The sequence below is a fragment of the Myiozetetes cayanensis genome, unplaced genomic scaffold (assembly GCF_022539395.1).
Source record: "Myiozetetes cayanensis isolate MyiCay16 unplaced genomic scaffold, myiCay2020 scf28, whole genome shotgun sequence".
In the NCBI taxonomy this organism is placed as follows: domain Eukaryota; kingdom Metazoa; phylum Chordata; class Aves; order Passeriformes; family Tyrannidae; genus Myiozetetes; species Myiozetetes cayanensis.
The window spans coordinates 4,100,762-4,121,020 of NW_026087499.1; the positions used below are offsets into that span (position 1 = coordinate 4,100,762).

At 48.4% G+C, this 20,259-nt stretch overlaps 2 protein-coding genes across 4 annotated transcripts; one reads left to right on the top strand and one right to left on the bottom strand.

Annotated features, from left to right (window-relative positions):
- The first annotated feature begins 1,091 nt into the window (after positions 1-1,091).
- Positions 1,092-6,142, top strand: TARDBP (TAR DNA binding protein). Of its 2 annotated transcripts, none has more exons than XM_050322417.1 (6): positions 1,092-1,224; positions 1,619-1,876; positions 2,586-2,749; positions 3,047-3,187; positions 3,700-3,870; positions 4,225-6,142. In XM_050322417.1, exons 2-6 carry the CDS (start codon positions 1,639-1,641, stop codon positions 4,753-4,755), a joined length of 1,245 nt encoding a protein of 414 aa, XP_050178374.1. In that variant the 5' UTR covers positions 1,092-1,224; positions 1,619-1,638; the 3' UTR covers positions 4,756-6,142. The 2 variants fall into 2 exon arrangements, with proteins under 2 accessions (XP_050178374.1, XP_050178375.1); XM_050322418.1 differs by having other exon boundaries at positions 3,703-3,870.
- On the bottom strand, positions 5,713-19,664 carry MASP2 (MBL associated serine protease 2). 2 transcript variants are annotated; one of them, XM_050322419.1, is made up of 7 exons: positions 19,614-19,664; positions 19,123-19,342; positions 17,788-17,965; positions 17,418-17,549; positions 11,219-11,408; positions 9,272-9,397; positions 5,713-7,891 (listed from the first exon to the last, which is right to left on the bottom strand). In XM_050322419.1, exons 1-5 carry the CDS (start codon positions 19,616-19,618, stop codon positions 11,293-11,295), a joined length of 651 nt encoding a protein of 216 aa, XP_050178376.1. In that variant the 5' UTR covers positions 19,619-19,664; the 3' UTR covers positions 5,713-7,891; positions 9,272-9,397; positions 11,219-11,292. The 2 variants fall into 2 exon arrangements, with proteins under 2 accessions (XP_050178376.1, XP_050178377.1); XM_050322420.1 differs by lacking the exons at positions 5,713-7,891; positions 9,272-9,397; positions 11,219-11,408 and adding an exon at positions 16,063-16,270.
- Positions 19,665-20,259: the final 595 nt, after the last annotated feature.

The window sequence follows — 20,259 nt, forward strand, 5'->3', positions numbered from 1 at the left end:
GCCAACACGTGCCAGCCGGGATCGCTCACATGAGTCTGTCTTGAGGGTCTGAGTCCTGCTCCAACTTATGGGATTAAACACAGGCACTGCCAGGGTGATGCTGATCCAAACGACTGCTGTGCTCAGCATCTCTAACACTCCTGTCCTGTTCTGTGAAAAAGGGATCTTGAACTGCACGTGGAGTCTCCTCCTGCCCGACTGGAAGAGCCCTGGGTACACCTCAGATGAATTCTCCCTAGGGATGGAGGCCCCTCATCTTCCCTGGACGCACTGCTTAGGCCTTAGAAAAGTCGGGGGGATTCGTGGCTGGTTTGTTTTTACCCTTATGGTTTTGTTTGTTTATTTGTTTTGCTGCAAATCATAGAATACCCCGAGTTGGGAGGGGCCCAGAAGGATCCTCGAGTCGAACTCCTGTTCTTGCGCGGACACCCCAACAATCCCACCCTGCCCCTCAGAGCGTTGTCCAAACACTCCTTGAGCTCTGGCAGCGTTGGGGCCGTGCCCACTGCCCTGGAGGGCCTCTTCAGTGCCAATCACCCTCTGCGGGAAGAACCTTTTCCTGAGATCCAGCCTGACCCTGCCCTGACACAGCTCCAGCCGTTCCCTGGGTCCTGTCACTGCTCACACAGAGCAGAGATCGGTACTGCCCCTCACGAGGATGTTGAAGACCCCAGTGAGGTTTCCCCTCAGTGTCCTCCAGGCTGAACAGACCAAGTGACCGAGTAGGGGTTGTTTTTTCTCAGTCAGGAGCTCTCGTTCTCTCTGGCCGCGCAGCAGGAGCGAGGCACGGCCTCTCTGTCCAAGGCTCTCCCCGCTCGGTGCCGCTCCCGCCCCGCCGTCCCCTCACGGCTCCCGGCAGCTCCCGCGCTCGCGCAGGCGCGGGCAGGGCCGCACCACCGGCCCCGCGCCGGGGGGAGCGGGGCTCGGAGCATTCCCTCGGCCTCCGCCGCGGGTGCCGAGAGCACCGGCTGCGCTCCGGATGGAAGCGAGCGGGACGCGCTGGGGCACGGCCGGGGCTTCTTACGGCCCCGCGGCCGCAGCGCCCTGCCGCAACCTTCCCCCCCGGCCGCCGAGAATGGTTCGGCCCAGGCCCGGCCCGGCCGCTGAGGGGCCGCGGCCGCCATTTTGTGCGGCGCCGGCGGAGCGCGGCGGGCGGAGCGGGCACTGAGGGGGTACCGAGGGGGCACTGAGCGGCTCCGGGGACGCCGTTCCCTTCCCTGGCCGGTGAGCGGAGCGCGGGGCCGGCGGGGCCGAGCTGCCCGGGAGGCTGGGGCGGGCGGAGCCGCGCACGGAGGTGGCAGGCTTGGGCGGGCCTGGCAGGCGGTGGGGCCCAGAGGGGCTGTGGCGAGCGGCCCCCGTGGCGGCAGCCGGTGGCACCTCCCCGCTATTCTCGGGGACCTGTCGCTTCGGTCCCTCCGTAGCTCTGGGACAGGCCGAGGTGTCGGTCCGTGTGTCGGTACGGCAGGGCCGGAGGTGTCAGTGTCAGTGTGTGTCAGTGAACGGCGCGTTTTCGTGTCCCCCGCTGTGTAATAAACACAGAGGTGCCTCGGGGCGAGGGACGTGAAGGCCGAGCCGACGGGCACAGGGCAGTCGCTCACGCTGCTTTCCTCCTTTGCAGTTCAGTAGCGTCCAGCGAAGATGTCGGAGTATATCCGGGTGACGGAGGACGAGAACGATGAGCCCATCGAGATCCCGTCGGAGGACGACGGCACGGTGCTGCTGTCCACGGTGACGGCGCAGTTCCCCGGGGCGTGCGGGCTGCGCTACAGGAACCCGGTGTCGCAGTGCATGCGGGGGGTCCGGCTGGTCGAGGGCATCCTGCACGCCCCCGAGGCCGGCTGGGGGAACCTCGTCTACGTCGTCAACTATCCCAAAGGTCTGTGCTCGTTCCGTCGCTTCTTTGTACGGGGTTGTGTTCTCTGCGTGAGTCACTGCTGAGCTAACGTGGCAACACTGTTACTGCTGAACCCTCTGATTCACAGGGATCAGCGATTTACGTACATGTCTGTCCTGCCGAGTAGATTTGACCCCACTGAGTTTTAAGACTTTACCCAAACAAACACTTTAATGACGAAGTCTTGTGTTATCCTTGAAGGGTCCACAGCCTCATCTAGACCTTCAGAGACTGTGGTGTAATGGGACCTCTGTACTCACAGGCACTTCTCAAGCCTGGTTTGGTCAGAGGTACCATTTAAAAGTGCTCAGGAAAGGAGAAGTCAGACCACCCTGCCCCACCCCCTTGGGGAAAAAAGGGAAAGTAAATAAATCACTAATGAAATATTTGTATTAAAACCTCCTGTGTTTTCCACCTTGTTATAGGTCTGTGAATGTTGCTGGATGATACTTAAGTAAACTAATGCAGAGCTAACTGGGTCAAATTGCATTTTGAAGAGGGACTTCAGTGTGGACTGGCTTTGGTTCAGGGCAGTCAGATATGTTACAATCAGCTCCAAACAGCTGGCCTGTGTCTCTTGCAGTCTGTACTCTTTCTCATCAGAGCTCATGATTTTATACCGTGCAGTTCATAATCAATGGATCAGTTTCCAGATTTGAGGATGATGTGTAATGTACTTTTTTATATTTAGATAATAAGAGAAAAATGGATGAAACTGATGCATCATCAGCTGTGAAAGTGAAACGAGCAGTACAGAAGACTTCAGATTTAATAGTCTTGGGTCTTCCCTGGAAAACCACTGAACAAGACTTAAAGGAATATTTCAGTACCTTTGGAGAAGTTCTGATGGTGCAGGTAAAATTCTTTTGCAGCTCAGAGAAGGAGGGACATTGGGTAGAAATCAGGCTCCTGAGAAAGCGAGTAGAAACAATAGAGCCGTGTCAACTTGGGGAAGATCAGAAGCTGTGTCTCTTCCTAAGGGTGTATTTTGTTCCATGAACCTGTTATTAATTTTTGGGGGAGATGTTAAGGAATTGGATGTTGCTGTGATAACAGTATTTGTAAGACCTCCAAAGAGAGCTTCACTACATTCCTTCAGTAACAATGCACTTCATCCTTGTGGTGACTTCTGGTTTTGTTTTCTGCCCTTAGGTTAAGAAGGACATTAAAACAGGCCACTCCAAAGGGTTTGGGTTTGTTCGGTTCACGGATTACGAAACCCAGGTGAAGGTGATGTCACAGCGGCACATGATTGATGGAAGGTGGTGTGACTGTAAACTCCCCAACTCTAAGGTACTTTGGGTTTTACTGCTGCTTTCATTGGGTGCTGAAAGAAAAGAGGGAGGAGGTGGGTGAGTTGGGAAAATAGCTGGTTATGTGAGGGAATGATGAAAATCTGGAAATAGTGTGTTTAATGTCCAGCAGTACCTGCCTAACTTGTCTGCTGCATGAATAAATGTAGAATAAACCAGTTGGAATAACTAATCTAGGGAAGAGCAGAATGAGCCTTTGAGTTCAAAACTGAACCTGTAGCTCCCAGTATCTCTAAAGCAGTTATTACCAAAAAAGTGTCCTTCTGCAGTGCCTTGTCACTGTCCCTTGTGTGTTGCTCCCACCCTCATTTTCTCGTGGCTGCAGGCTTGTTCTTGGAGTGGAATTCCATTGATTTTTTAAAGTACTTTTACAATCTCAAACTTTCTTGATCTTCAGTCCTCAGAACAGGCTGGATTGAGGGGGGCCTTTATCATACTGTAACTCAGTTCTGCAGGGTGGTTGTGATGTTTCTGTCCTTCCCGTCCCTGCAGCAGAGTCCTGACGAGCCTCTGCGCAGCAGGAAGGTGTTTGTGGGGCGCTGCACCGAGGACATGACGGCAGATGAACTCCGACAGTTCTTTGCCCAGTATGGGGAAGTGGTAGATGTCTTCATTCCTAAGCCCTTCCGGGCTTTTGCTTTTGTTACGTTTGCAGATGATCAGGTAAGTCATATTTTAACTTCATATTTAGCCTGCATTTCAGTAGCTTGATAAAGTATCGAGTTCTGGAACTACACAGGAAACACTTCCTTGTCCACTGTCTTGAGGATTCCAGTGGTGTTAGCTTGATCTGATTTATTGAATGGACTGAGGTTGCACTTCCAGACAGGCTTTTATACTGCAGCTAGTGTAGTGGTGAATGCAAAGATAAACCACCAGATTGGTTTAAGTACATGCCTATGCTTCCTTTGCAGGTTAAATATCTGCTCAGAATCATGGGGGATGTTTTGTCTTGTACTACTAACATCTAAAAAAAGACGTCTAACATACATTTAATCAATCCCTTATTTCTTATAGGTTGCCCAGTCTCTTTGTGGAGAGGACTTGATCATTAAAGGAATCAGCGTACATATATCCAATGCTGAACCTAAGCACAATAGCAATAGACAGTTAGAGAGAGGTGGAAGATTTGGTGGTAACCCGGGAGGCTTTGGGAACCAGGGGGGCTTTGGCAACAGCAGAGGAGGCGGGGGAGGACTGGGGAACAACCAGGGCAGCAACATGGGTGGGGGGATGAACTTCGGGGCCTTTAGCATCAACCCTGCCATGATGGCGGCAGCGCAGGCGGCCCTGCAGAGCAGCTGGGGGATGATGGGCATGTTGGCCAGCCAGCAGAACCAGTCGGGGCCCTCGGGGAACAACCAGCCCCAAGGCAACATGCAGCGGGAGCAGAACCAGGGCTTTAGCTCAGGCAACAACTCGTATGGAGGGTCCAACTCGGGGGCAGCCATAGGCTGGGGCTCGGCCTCCAACGCGGGCTCCAGCAGCGGGTTTAACGGAGGCTTTGGCTCCAGCATGGATTCCAAGTCCTCAGGCTGGGGGATGTAGACGCAGTGGGCTCTGATACTGACTCTATGGTGGGAAATCAAATTTTTCTAACTCATGGTAAGTATACTGTAAATTACATATATACTAAAGTTTTCCAAATCAATTTGTTCAGTGTGCAGTATATTCAGCAGTATTTTTGACATTTTTCTTTTTTTAAAAAAAAAAAGAAAAAAAAAGAAAAAGAAAAGAAAGGTAAAAGGAATTTTCTAAGTTTTGTTACATATCTAGTTGGAATTCTGAATGTTTGGAAGTGGACTGCTGTTTGCCCGACAGGTGAACTAACACTACAGTTGATAGGAAAGGTTTCTCCTGTAATACTTTATCCCTTGTTTTCCTGGCTACCTGAATTCTTTGCATGTTCAAAATGGAACCATTGGTCAGAAACAGCATTCTCTCCCTCTTGTTTTTAATTTGATCCCACCATAAGACTCTCCAAGTGCCCCGTTGGACAACACAGTGTCGTTTTTGTTTTGTGTTTTTGTTTAACACTGTCTCCCCTCCATACTAAAGTACGATATGAAGGCTTCATTTAATCTCCGCAGTTCATCTCATTTCAAATGTGTATGGAAGAAGCACTTCATTGAAAGCAGTGCTGTAAATATTCTGCCTTAGGAATACTTCTGTCTACATGCTTTCTCATCCAAGAATACTTCATCACACCGCACATGCTGCGTCTTAGACGGTGGGTGTTCCATTTTTATCCGCTACTCTTTATTTCATGGAGTCGTATCAACGCTGTGAACGCAAGGCTGTGAGATGGAACCAGAAGGCTGTTTGAACTTTTGAAACCTTGTGTGGGATTGGTGGTGGTGCCGAGGCATGAGAGGGCTGGTATGTGCGAGATAAAGGAGCGAGCGCATGCAGAGACCTGGTGGTGCAGTAATGGGATTTTATTTGACTTGGCGAGATGTCTCTCAATCCTGTGGCTTTGGTGAGAGAGTGTGCGGAGAGCAATGATAGCAAATAAAGTACGAGTGTTTATTGCATTCAAAGGACATCCACATGTGGAAGACTTTAAGTGGGTTCTCTACCTAGTTAATCAATTAGTTGAATGTGTTATGTGAAATGGAATATTTGTATTTCTTTTCCCTTATGTCAACTGCTGTGAATGCTGTATGGTGTGTGTTTTTTTTCTGTTAATGATCTGTAAGTGTGGTAATGTGACTTGAAGACGATGGGGTTTGTGATGAGAAACATTGAGCTTGTGGTGTGCTTTGCAGTAGCTCTTGTAGCAGAGATCACTAGAGCTCAGTGTGCCTCTCCAGGGTGGAAGTTCCACTGTCTGTAAGATATCCATAAGAATGCTGTTTGCTGCAGTTTCGTGTTTGGATGCTTTTTATAAGATTTGTCACTGTAGGAAATTCTTAAATAAAACTGATTTAAGTAATATGTGTCTTTGTTTTGCAGCCCTGAATGCAAAGAATTCATAGCAGTTAATTAATTTTACCCTTTTGAGATGAACTTCTGTAAAGCTTTTTGCAGTCACTCGGTTTGTTTCAGATAAGCAGGTTCTAGAGGAGCCACCGACACACCTCTAAGCCACTGTAGCCTTGCACTGTGCAGTGACATAGATCTAAAATCCAGGTCCCACACCTTGGGGTGCCCGCACCTAGACTGGTAAGCAGCTCCCTCCAGCTTCCATCTGTGCCAAGGAATGGGACTTGTTCGGTTAGGAGTCGGAGTTCCTCAGCAGGAGGGGGTTGGGGGAGACAGGCACTCGCTGTCCACAGCACCTCCTTTGGGCATGGATGTTTTTAACTTGCTTTTAGACCAGCCCACTCATGGGAAACGGGCTCCTGCCACACTTCCAGCCCAGAAGAACACTATTAACTCCTGCTAAAAACTAGTCACAGGAAAGACTTTCCAGCTGAATAAAGCACCAGTAAATATAAACAGGCTGATAAATTCTGAGTCTGAAAAACTTAAGTTTATGACAGGTGCAGAGGTGTCACATAAGGGGCAGCTTCTTAAGGAAGGGCAGGATGTTTGAGTAGAAAGTGGTGGGAGGGAAGTTCCACTGGTGGTAGGAGCTTGAGGAATTGTTTCACCTACTTGGGCTTGCAACCCTCTGCTGCCTGGTCCGTATTGTTCTATCACCATAATGCTGTGCTGGGGCTGTGAACAGTCTGAATAGGGATATTTGTACAGGGTTTAACCTGTGTGACTTTCCAAGTGAGTTCTTCGTTACTGTGTGTCCTGCTGAGGCTTGTGAAGGGCAGAGCACCCGAACAGCAGACAAAAGTGCATGGCTGCACTGTTAAAAAAATCAGCTGTACCTCAGTGTTTAAAGAGGGTTTCTAAACACTCAGGCTGAGAAGTAATCCCACACCTTTGTTCATATTCCACTGCAAAAAGTTGCTTACATTTTTTTTTCCTGCACCTAAATCAGAATAATCTCCAAACTCTGTCCCATCTGTGAATTTTGCATTTTAGCACTTGCACTATTACCAGCTACTTCTGCTGAGTAACACTTAAAAATGGTATTCTTGGACCTCCAAAGACTAACTGTGACCCCCTGCAAGGAACTTTGTGGTAAGTTTTTGTAATTAGCATGGTTTTAATTCTTTAAATTTAAGGTTTAAATTGTTCAGGCTTAGGTTTTAAGTGGCTGGTTGGCAGCATTGAGTAGTCTTTGCTAATAATTTTAGCCTTCCTTCACCCTCAAACAAAATCCCCATTTCAAGTTTCAGTAATATTTTTTAACTGCTTTGCATACTCTGGTGTTTATAAGTGAGTAAATAAACTGTTATTGAAAATACATTGAAGTGTTTCGAGTCTTGATTGTCTTTAATGATACTTCATTTTCAATTATTCTATAAAGTGAAATATTAATGAAAGGTGAGATACAAGAAAGAGGAAGTTTATATTGTAAGGGGGTCTATATAATTTTTTAAAACTATTTAAACATTTTGTAAACATTTTTTTTCTGAAATCGCTTTTCATTAGTTCTGAGAATCTGTTGTCAGCTGAACAGGGACTGGGGTTGTGCCTCTGAAGGTGAAAGCACCATCTGTGCAGCTCTGCAGGCAGGGCTGTGCAGCAGGTCCTGCAGGGGCACCAGCCAGGGCAGGGGTGCTGGGGGACCTCGGTGCTCTGCAGGCTCTGCCTGCAGCCGTGCTCAGGATCCACAGCACTGCTGAAAACACAACAAAGTACTCTGTCATGAAGGAAAGGGCAGAGCCTGCTGCAGGTGGGTGCCAGCTTTGTACAGCTGAAGGGTTTCCAGCAGCTGCTGGGGCTGTTCTGCCTCCCCCTCACCTGCTGTCACCTGAGATTGATCTCCTGGTGAACAAGCAGGGTAAGAGTGGTACTAACTGGGACTTCTTCTCCACTCCAACCAACACCATTGTCCAAGTGGACCAGATAATTTTTATACCTTCAGGAGTTATTTTTGTCTGCCCTTCCCCATAGTGTTTGCTCCAAATTTCCATCGTACTGCTCAAAGCTGAGGGGTTTCTTTGATCAGCTACACCGTGAGCAGCTGTTGGAGCCCTGTTGTCACACACAGCTCCTTTCCCTATAATTAACACCACTTTCCAGGGAAACTCTCCAGGCTCCCCTTGCTCCATGTACCAGCTCCACAAAGTGCAAAGCAACAAAGGCAGCAAGAGCTGTTTAACAGTTTGAGATCTGAACACTGAATTATTGTGCTTATAGGGATTAAATTAAGTTAATGATTCTAAATGTAATTCCTAGATTGTTTTGGAATGGTAAAATTGCCTGCAAATGAATATTTGATTTAGAATACAATTTCCATTAGGAGTGCATCCCTTGGAAAAGTTCTGTAATCAAGAGAGACAGCACTGCTGAGGAATTTGGGCATGGAGAAGGAAATGCATTTGTTCTGAATGTAAATTAAGGTAATTGGAATATATGGATATTCTAATCTAAAAGATAAGAGTGACAATTATGGTATTACATTGTAAAATGTTTCTCCCAAAACTCAGTCTTGGATCTTGACTAATTTTGCAGTGTAATTAATTTAGCAGTTCAGGCATTAAAAAACAAAATTCCCAACCCTGTACTGTGCAGTGAGGGAATACAGTGGCTTTTCCCCTCACAAGCACTGCTGGAGTGCGGTTCAATCTTCCTGTCAGAAACAATGCCAAGCACTTTAAAAGCAACAATTTAGTTAATTATGAAACTGCATTCTCCAAAAGAGCTGGACTAAAGGAAGGTTCAGCTTTTTACTCTCTATAAGGAGAACTGAACTGAGTTGTGGGCATTAATCTGCAATACTGGCTGTGCTGGGGAGACTCAGGAAAGACCGAGGCATGTAAAATAGTAAATGGTTTAACAAATCTAAGGTCAGTATTAGTTATTACAGTCCCACCATGACATTTTCAGTGTTCTTGGTGTTCCTCCCTGTAAACAGCACCTGTAGCACTTGCCAGTCTGAAAATCAGCGTAACAAAGGTGGTAGCTGATTGTTAAAATGACCATTCTGCAGTGAAGTGGTTCTGCCTCAGCAGCTTTGAGGTACTAAAAGAAACCCAAGAAAGCCCCAGGGCTGTACCTGCTCCTTTGCCAAAGCAGTGGAACAGCTGTGGGTGACTCTGCCCAGCCCAGCAGGCAGGTCTGTGCAGGCTGCTGAGCCACGAGCTGCAGTTTCTCCAGTGTCCATCACCACGTGCACCTTGACCTGCATCCCAGAGACAGCACAAAGGAGAACCAGTGAACAGAACAGCTGGGCACTGCTCAACAGCAAAGTGACTCTACAGGCATCATCTGACAGTGTATTTTAGGTGGCTTTTCAGTCCCTCCAGGCTCCTGAGAAGGTGAGTGTCACTTTTCCCCCTTAGGCTATTCCCAGGATCTAATCTTTTAAATCCACTGATGGATTAGGGAAGGTAAGGAAGCTCCCAGTTGGGATTGAATGCTACCTGGGTACCTTTCAGCATTGCTTACACAGCTTAAAAATGCAAATCCTTCCCACAGGCAAAGTTCCAGGTGTGTCCAGGTAAGGCAGGGACATTCCCCCTGCACACCCCAAAGCCAAGGACCACATTTAATTGCATGGTTAGGCCCTACCAATTCCATTGGCTTCCCAGGGCAAAACAGGGCTCCACACTGGTCCTGGATTTTGTCACTGCATTTTCACCCCCACCCAGCTTTCCCACTACATATGTGGAAACCATAACTCTCACATCAGTTATTCTGGGTTTCTACATAAACAGTGCAGCTGTCAAATCAGACAGGCTATAAAGTAACTGCTGAGTTAAGCCTGTGCCTCCCCAAACCATCACCTGCCAATGATTTTAAAATTCCATAGGCATACCCAGACTGAAGTACCTTCCAAAAGTGCCTGCTGTGAAGCTCAGTTCAGTTACTAAGAAGTAAGTGTGAAGTGCAGCTTTCAGCAGGAATAACCATGTTTTAACTTCCCTGGAGAGATGAGTAACAAACGAAGAACATTAAAAATTCTCGCTACACTGATCTGGTGAAATCTTTTGTAAAATCATCCTTTTCTTCCAACGTAATTAGAAGCAAAATCTCTGAGCAGCAGCAAGGGTGGATGTACACACAGACATGCACAGGAACGATTCCTCAGGGAGGGTATCGAAGGACAGTGTGACAAACCCAGTGTGCTGAACACACCTCCAATTACGGTATGTGAGCAACGGAAATTGCTGATGAGAAAGGGCACCTACGCGTTTAATCCCCGGGAAACGGAGTCCGGCAGGGCCGGCAGGGTTCACCCGTGTCGAGTAGTGACATCTCATGTCACGAGAGAGCGCGGTTGTCACCAGGACAGGCCGGGCTTGCACCGGTGCGCTGTGACCATGGGGTGGTGCTTCAGGACTGCGGCACACGGACTGCAGCGGGGCACGGAGCGCAGCGCTCCCCTCTGCGCCACTTCCTTACTGCTAAAGGTTCTTCGGTTCTCTGCCCTGTCTCTGCACTTCCACACTCGTGGATACAGATGTACAACTGCAGTTCAAACTGCGACTGACTCCCAGCAGAGGGAACAGTGGCCTGCACAGACAGGACCGGCCCAGGGTGGCTGTGGCCTCAACACATACCTTGTAACTCTTCACAAGCTGGGAAAATTGCTCTCTGAAATTAAGTCGTATGCCAAGTTGAGCTGTAAGATCAGGTGGAATTCTGGGCTTCTCTCAGAACTTTACTTCACTTCAGAATTAAATTCCCTGGCAGCCACTTGGTTGGTAGGCACACTACTGAAAACAACCCACGAATCCACTGTTTCAAAGCACCAGTGTCTGGTCACTATTCAGGCCTTTCCAGTATGAGGTTCTGGGAACAGGACAGGGGTTGGGATGAAATCTAATTTGATGGCTTTGGTGAATTTTCCAAAAGAGGTGTTGAGAGGAAAAAAAAAAGCCAAAACTGAAGCAAGAAGAAGAAATGAACACATGGTGAAACATGGGCTGCAGAAGAGGCTGTAAAAAAGCTGGGCCTGCCTCATAAAAGCTGTGATGAAATACATTAAACCTCACCTTACCTTAAGGACATCACAGGGGCACAGCAGTCCTGGGTGTGTCTCCACATTAAAGGTCTCCTCGAATTCCAGCACGATCAGGAGGCCTCTTCTATCTGGATCCTGTAGCTGCAGGAGCTGAGATCAGCTGTTGGATAGTCAGGGCCGCTGATTTCTCCAATTCTCTCGGTAAAAACGAGACTCTGACAGTGGGCTGGGAAAAAACAAACAACAGGAGATGATCGTAATTGTATTAGTTCAGCCACACCGGGTAAAGGAGGAGGATAATTTTCTGCACTAGTCGAGGCCTTCATGACAGTTCTGGAGCCACAGATCTGTTGAGGTGGGATCAGGGCACCAGCACTATCCAGCACACCTGTCTCAGGAGAGGGGCAGGGAAGGACACCGGGACAGCAGCACTTGAAAGGCTTGCAGGGCTGTGGGTCAGGAATAGGGGTGATAACTGGAAGCTCCTCAGAAACATTCCAAGGTGTTAAATTTGCAGCTTGTCTGCTGCTCCAGAGTGTGTGGAGTGGTAAGATAGCTATCAGCTCCTCAATTCCAGAAGCCTCTGAATGCAGCCCTTTCTTTTTAATGCCTTTGTTGCCAGACGTTTAGAATGTAATTGTATTCTCTGAGCAAAACCAGCTGTGCCTCTTGCCGGCACAATTGGAGCCACAAATGCTCCCTGCTGAAGAGAAGCAAGAAGGAACAGCCACAAGTGCCCCGAGGATCTCTGCTTGTTGACAGCATCTGATCACTGTGAAGTGGTGCTTTGATCAGCTGGGAACAAAGGCTTTATGATGTGCTGCAAGAGCTGTATGAGCAATCCTGTAATTGAGGAGGAATGCTGGACTGGCTGATAACACCGGCAGATTTTTTGCACCGCTCTGACACTGAAATAATTGGAAGAGGGAAATGGTTTGACTTTGAATTGAATCCTCAAACACACCATGCTAACCTCCTCCAACAAAAGTGCCATTGTCCAGGCATTAATTGCAGATTGTCATCTAAAAACAGACAATACAGTTTAAGGTTGTCATTTTAATGGAAGGGCACCAAGTTGTGAATGAGCAAACGAACATTACTGTCCCTTAATAATGGATTTCGTTAGCCAAGGTTCTAAGCTTCTTTTCCTTCAGAGAATGAGAAGCTCCTTTCCAGCCTATACCTCTGTCTCAGCCCCACTTGTTGCAACAGGAAATACTTGTATTACAAGCATTTACAGGGAAAGAAAAGCAAGAACAGGTAAAAGGATCATCTTTTGGTTTGTTTGTGTGGCTCTCAGCTCACTAAAATACCTCAACACAAGTCATGATGCTGTTGGGCACCAAGTGTTTCTTTTAGCTGTGATTTCAGAACAATCTCCCTCTGTCCATCTTCCCAGAGAGTCACCAGCAGCTGCTTTTGTTTGACACGAACCTTTTCATGGCCCCAGTGACTCTCAGTGAGCACCTCTGGGTGTTCCAGTTCATTCTCACAGGTTTTCAAACACAGCTGACAGATACACAAACAGTTAATGAACACCTAGAAATGCCTATTCCATTAAAACTGAGTGCTCTCCTAACTTAAAAATCCTGTTTGAAATGCTTCTCTTGGTCCAAAGAAGTGGAGACAGCTTGACTAATTCACCTGGAGGTGCTGGCTGTCCCTGAATCCAGCCCTACAGCACCCTGCTCTGCACCAGCAGAGATCAGCTGGGCTGCCAAGGGAATTCAAGCTTTTCCTTTCATGCTACACTTGTAGAGGATTATTAGTAAGTGGCTTTTTTCCTTAATTGTTACTGTCTCATTCTTCCCAGCTAAATGCACATTTCTGTAATGTCACTGATTGTGTCTCAAACTGCAGAAGCATTTGACTGTGTAAGAATAAAGCACATTTTCCAGCACACTCTCCTGAGCTGCTTCAAATATTCCAGAGAGACAGAGTTCACTGCCTTTCCCAGGCTTTAAGGTCCCACTCTAATGCCTCCTTCTACCTGCTGTCAGCCCAGGCTGAGAAACACCCCGAGATCTATTTGATATGCAGATCTAGCAGGGTGCAGCTCACCCCCATGGAAGTGCAAAAAAAAAAAAATCTACTTCTCTTAAAACTGAAATCTCCTCACGCTGCCAATATCTGTGCCAACTCCACAGCCCCTTCGGGACTAGTCTGGAGGCAATTATAGGAAAAGATAGGGATGAAAACATGAAATCCTTGGGTGTGAGAGAAAACAGTGGGAATTCCTACCCTAAGCATACAAGCCACAATATAATGAGGACTATCTTTATGCCCCTAACTCCTTGCTGAAATCATTAGGAAGTCAGAATCTCAAATTCTTTGCCAGTTCTGCAACAGAATCCTTTTCATACAACCTACAAAACCATTTGTCCGTGGGCACGGGACCTCCCATGCAAAGGAGGGATTACTCAGGTTGATAAGGTTAAATTCTTTCTTACAAGAACCTCAGAATTAGAAAGCAGCAACACCTTGGCTTCTATTTACCAAGGTGATCACGTTATCTCCTTTGCTGAAAGTGTTATTAGGCTAAAGCTCAGCATAAATACAGGTAAGAGAGAGAAAGGATGGAGAAAAGCCCACTGTGAGGTAACACAGATAGGCCACAGAGACAGAACAACAGTGTGTGTAACCACCCACTGCAGCTCCTGAAAGCTCGTGACCTTCTCAGTAATCAGAGGGCAAAGGCACACCTGATGAATTTAAAGGGTGAGAACCACAAGGCTGACACAGCCAGGATTCTGCTCCTGCAGGAAGTGTACTCAGAAAAACACTTACTGAGCTGCAGCACCCGCTGAAGCCTGAGGTGCTGGCCAGTCCCACAGGCAGCAGGTTGGACTGCAGGGATCCTCAGCCCAGGTCCCTTCTGGTGAGGCACATTCCAGAACTGCTCTGAGCTGCCCAGGTGCTGCTTCAGAGGCTCCTCAGGGCAGAGGCTGCTCTGTGCTCACGTAGCAAAAGCAGCACCACCCCTGTGCACAGAGCTGGGCTCCCCACACGCTGCTACAGCACAAACAAAAACCCAGTAACGCAGAAAACTGGCCTTGTTTTGAAGGGCTGAAAAAGGAGAAAGACAGAGACTAATGTGTTTTTAATACTTCATTACATCTTCCTCCTTTAAACTCAGTTTCCTAATGTTGACGTGAGATTTTCATGATACAGTTTGGGAAAAATGTGAATCATCACCAACAAACTCTCTTGACCTGTGCTCACATGAACAGCCAGAGCTAGCTGACCCAACAGAAGGCACTCTGCTCGTCCAAGGGAATCTGCAGCTTGATGATGAAAAGGCTCAGACTGGACCTTACTTTTCTTCTAATACCTTCTGGATGTGGCCACTGGGAGTTCCCTTTGTCAGGGCAGTAATTTTTTCCATAATTCTGTGAGCAAGAAAGTCATAAACACCCAGCATAAAAAGGATCAAATGATTTTTTAACATCTGCCAGCAGAAATGCTCTCCCTTGACTGCTCAGTCCGAGCTTTAGGGCTGTCCTGAGAGTGCTCAATTATGCTGAGGCCATATTTTTATTGGGATCACAGTGAGCTGTTTGCCAGAGGCTTGAACTCTGAAAAATGACCCCCTCAAAACTTGCAGGTCCATTGCCATTGGCTCATTAGGCCCCCAACGAAAGGTGGGTCATAAATTGTGTCACTGAGCCGTGACAAAATTTCAGGCTGCTTTGATCACAATTCACTGTGACCATGAAACAGCCTCTGAACAGGATTAAACATGGCACGAGTAAGCCTTGGTAGTGCTTGCACAGCCTCTCTGCCCCCAGATCTGTCCTCTGCAGCATCCACCTCCTAGACACTTACTAAGCATGTTCCCAGGAAGTCAGGGCAGGGCTGTTTCCTCTCATTTTGCTGATGGATGTTCAAAGCTGCTACCAAGTGACTTGCTCAAGGGAACATTGAAGCCTGCAAGTGCAGTGGCCTGAAATGAGCCAAGTGTCCCACCTAAAAGACGCTTTACCTTTCCTCCCATGCTCACCTGGAAAAGGGTTCCTTCCCTGTTTGTTCCACAGCTGGAGTCACCAAGCCTCATAAATAACAATTAAAGGCAATTCTGATTGGCTGAGGCTCCTTAATCCCTCAAGCTCTTAAACAAAACCTTGTCTTACCTTCAGCAGTTCACCCCGAGCTGCTGAGCTCTGACTGGTTAAACTCCTGCAATAATCATCCTGTTTCCCCCACAGAGCTGGGGGGCTCTGGTCCCTGACAAGCACAGGGCACAGCATTTCTCCAACATGTTTTAGGGTGGCTGCCCAAAGGGGGGACAGCCTAACTGGACATCCAGTGGGTATCACTGTGGAGCAGGGGACTGAGACACCATCAATCAGCACCACAAGCAATTGGGCTGAAGAACAGCCTGCCTGGTGTTGCATCTACGTGGGGAGGGCACTGTGTGAGGAAAAGACACTTCAGCTGCCCTGTGACATTCATGTGGCTTTACCAAACTCCTGGAACTCCCAAGTTTTTCCTGCCAGAACACACTTCAGCCATGAGGTCAGGCTCCCAGTGGGGAAATGGCCAGAGTCACAACATGGGGATAAAGACAAATTCAGACCTTTCCAAAGAATGAAGGGGCTTCCAACAGAAAGTTTCGATCTACAAATCTGTGTGCAGACAGGAGTGTATCTAAAAGGAGGATTAGGGAACAAAGGTGTGGTCATGGTTTTGTTGCAGTTTAAGAACTGTGGAAGGTCAAGCAACAAAAGCTGGACAAGAAATTCAAGAGTCTTCATGTTAAGGTGTGATGCTCAGGGGCCTTTCACAATGGTTCCCCTCTTATCAGCTGCTGCCTTATCTACCTTCTTTTTTTCCAAGTGACACATGGAAATGTGAGAAAATGAATGCCCCAGAGGCTGCCATCAGCTTTCAACAAGGAACAGCCTCTTTATTGTCTGCAGGAGGCAGGTCTGAAAGGCAAGGAACCAGGACAGACAAGTCATGGAGCAAGAGAAGCCTGCAGCCCTTGGGCAGACTGCAACAGGCAGGCCAGGAGGGAGGGAAACCAGCTCTTCCCAGTACATCTGTCTCCATCTCTGCCTAAGCCAGGAGAAGCTTAATTATCTGAGGCTGGAAAATAAAGGAGAAAAAGAGCCTGTCAATGGCAGCCTGGCCAGGCAGCAGCCCAGAAGTCACAGGGGCAGCTTCTGCCCTCATCTCAGGAAGGAGGTCTGCAGAGCCATCACTTCAGGACAGGCTGTTCCAATACACTGGAGACATGAGGAGCTTGGAGCTTGAATCAGACCCAGGCAGCCATGGCTGGACAGTTTGTAATAGGCTGGAGTTGGGAAGACAAATGCCAAGGCAACCTTAAGTGTTGGAAGCTGGATCCAATTCTGTGTTTCAGCACAGGGGAGCTCAAGAAAACCATCTTCCACCTCTGACAGTGTTTATGAGCAGTGTGTGTGCTGGTTCTGCACAGGCAGGGTTCAGCTCCAGGTGGCAAAGCTGCACCCCCAAAGGATGACCTCTTACCCCGAGTAGGCCCCTGTTTCACTGCACAGGGAATCCTGAGGTGCTGATCTTTTTCCCTGGTTTGACCTGAGGAGCAGGGCTGGGCAGCAATCAGTGAGAGATCTCACACTGTGAACCCTTTGAACAGCAGATCTGTGCCTGGCCAGCCTGTCATTTAATGAGTGGATCGTGGGAGCTGCTGTCAGTGACATGTGGATTGTGCTGCCTCTTGGCCTTTGTCCTTCCAGGGAAGAAAACTAACTGTTTTTCCATTAGAATTCACAGCTCAATCGTCAGTTTTTCCAACACATCTACTAATTTGGGTCCAGACTACTCAGTATCTCAGTACCCAGGGAACAAGATGTGCTCAGTTTTGCAAGACTGGCTGCACTGGCAGCCAGGAAGACTGGAAGTGTCTGTGGTGGGAAGTGTAAGGCAAGCTTCTTGCCTCTCCCATTCAACCCACCTAAAGGTGAACAGAGGTGGAAAGGGGTAACCAAAACCAAGTGCCAGAGCACCATTCTACTGCCACACAAAATTCCTGTCCTAATGGCAACCATTGGCCCACAGCTCATCTGCAAAGGAGGGCCTGTGCTCCCAGCCCTGACCAACCCCTCTGAACCTCCTTCCAGCTGCACCAGGTGAACAGGGAATATGAAAACAACAGCAAAACCCCACAGCTTTCACCTTCTATTAGAGTCAGGACTGGATTTAAGTGGATGTTGTAGGTAGGGAAGCGTCTCCTAACCTATCAAGAGCTCACCTGTGCACGTCCTCTTGTTTCCATGCAGGGTGTAGCCAACCCTGCAGCTGCAGTAGTAGCCCCCCACGTAGTTGTGACAGTGGTGATTGCAGAGGGGTTCACCATCCAACAGCTGCTTGCACTCATCAATATCTAATGGGCAAACACAGAATCAGGCAAACAACCCCCTTCAACAAAGTGTCCTCTCGTTCTGAGCCACTCTGAGTTTTGAGAGGTTGGGCTGTTTGCCTTCGCTTGCTGTGCCCCTCTGCACCTGCCTCTGTGTGAGACATCGTCCCCCACCCGACACCCGCGGCACAGAGCAGCACAGAACACAGCCAGGCACCAACCCCACCACACCTGAGGCTCTCCCACCTGCAAGATCTCTTACCTTCAGCAGCATAAAAGGCCTCGAAGCCCGTGAATGGTTTCTCGTTGGAGTAATCGGACCGGAACACCACCACGAGGTGGTTGTCCGTGGAGATGTACGTCTTGTTGCCCGGAGCCTCCTCGGTGTCTGTGCTGTCCTTCCCACACAGTGTAGCCAAGGTCTTCCCACCAGAGCTCAGCTGCAAAACAGGCAGACAAATCCACCAGATGAGCACAGAGCACTGACCTTCCCAACCTGCTGCCACAGCTTGGAAAGCTTGTGTTTATTGGTGTGAGGAAGGAGGTTTGGATGCTCTCAAAACCTGCTACATCCAAATCTACATCCAAGGACAGATAAGAGAGGATTTCCCCTGTTCTCTGTGATTTAAAGCCCATAATTTTGTCTCCCTTTTTCCTTTCTTGTTAACTTGGTGCTCTCAGTGAGAATCAGATCTTGGTAAAGCCCGAGGCAACTGAGGTGAAAAGAAAAAGTTTCACACGCTGACAAATTCAAATGTATAGTAAAAGGTGTCTTTAAATGAGTGACTCACTTGCTCTATGATTCACCTATTAGAGTTTTAGTTCTTAATTCATCTTTAATACAAGAGAAACGTTCTGACACGCAGGGTTTATGTTGGGCATGGTAGAGAGGGGGCTGTGCACTACAGACCTACCAGAGAGGAGTGCTCCATCCTGCCCAAAGGAAAGGCACATGAAGAGCAATGTGGTTTTGGGGAACGGGATCAACTCACCATATAAACCCATGGAAATGAGATCTTTCCAAGTGGGAACAGCCTGGTTTGGTTCCATCAGGTGGAAACTGGGTTTGCACCCTCCCTGTGTGCACAGCTCCCTCTTGGATGTGCATCAGGCCCACACAAACAAGCTCTTCCTGAGGTTGTTCTTCCCATTAGCCAGCAGACACCACAGCCAGTGCCCGTTCACACAAGCTGACAGCACCTTGTTTAGACCATCCCTTACATTTTCTGCTCTCCCGTTATACCCTGTGTAAAGCACTACTTGTTAATTCAGAAGCACACACTGTAACTTCAGCAACATGAAGCTCAGATGTTGGTTTGGACAAAATTTTAAACCTTTTGCTTCACAGAAAGGGAGCATTAGAATTTTCTGAGCACAAACAACTCAAGTTTTGGACGTTCCAACACAACCAGTTCTGCTTCCTGGTCCTGTGGGCCTCAATAAACATGCCATTTAGAAATCAGCTGAGCCTGAACTTTACAACCAGACTAAAATCAAGTGCTTACAAGAGTTATATTGGTCCTACATCTGCCCAGGATCACACGAACACAGTTTTTAACAGCTTACTCTGCTACATGTCACCCCATCCTACACATACCTTCACATAATCATATTCACACAGGTAGGACAGCTCCAGGTCGAAATGGGTGAAGTAGATACGGACAGAATATCCCTTGGGGACAGTAATATTCCAGATCCTCTCCTTGTGGTTTGGGTAGACATCTGGGAAATTTGGGGACGTGATCCTCCCATACATTTTCTGTGGCACAATACTGCTCATCACTCCACTGCAGAGCACAGCCAGCAAGACAAACAGCCTGAGTCAAGGAACAGAGATTAACACAGGAAGAGGGAGCATTAACTCAGATCATACCCCAAACCCACACATCTAAGCTGCCAGGCTCGATAGCAAATGGGGTATTTCATGCCCAACACCCTTCTCATTTGACAGTGGAAGAAATTGGGAGGAATCAGTGCAGTCATCCTCGAGTAGCAGCTAAACAAGATGAGATGGATGTTCCTGCCTTCCAGAGCCTGCACAGAGCCAAGTGGCCAGAGGAGCTGGGGAGGGCCCTGCCCTGCACTCACCTCATGGTGCAGCTCTCCTGTCCGAGCCTGCTCCGCTCTGAGCCCCGGGCCAGGAACCTCTGCTGATGTATTTGCATTTGGGGGTGGATGTATTTACTGCGTGTGCTCTGCTGTGTTTGTCTGGATGTTGAACTCTGATGTTTATCTCCCTTCCACCCCCTTCAGCCTGCTGAGTTCTGGGAACAGCAATCCCTAAAAACCAGGCTTGTGTTGAGGCTTCAGTCGGTGACAGGGAGAGGCAGGCAGGGACGGGGCTGATGGCTCAGGAATGCTGCAGGCTTTGCAGGGAGCTGTAGGATCGCTGCCCTGCGGGAGGGCGGCAGTGGGAGGAGGTGGCTCAGGCAGAGTCTGCACGGGCAGTGAGGGCAGCTGGGCAATGTTCTTTGCCCTCTAACCAACCGATCCACAGTCCCACTAACGCAGCCAGCGCGGTACCGGGAGCAGTTCCTTCTGTTGCCAGGGCAGGAGGGTGTTAGGAACAAAATAATGGGGCACATTACAGGATTTTAGAATAGTGAGGAGCCTCAGGAGATGGTTCTGTGTAACGGCACAGAAACACTCAGTGCAAGCTTGTGGTGACTGAAGCCTGCTCCAAGCCTTGTTCATATGCATGCATGGCTTTTTATCCTACCCATCCTGGAATGAC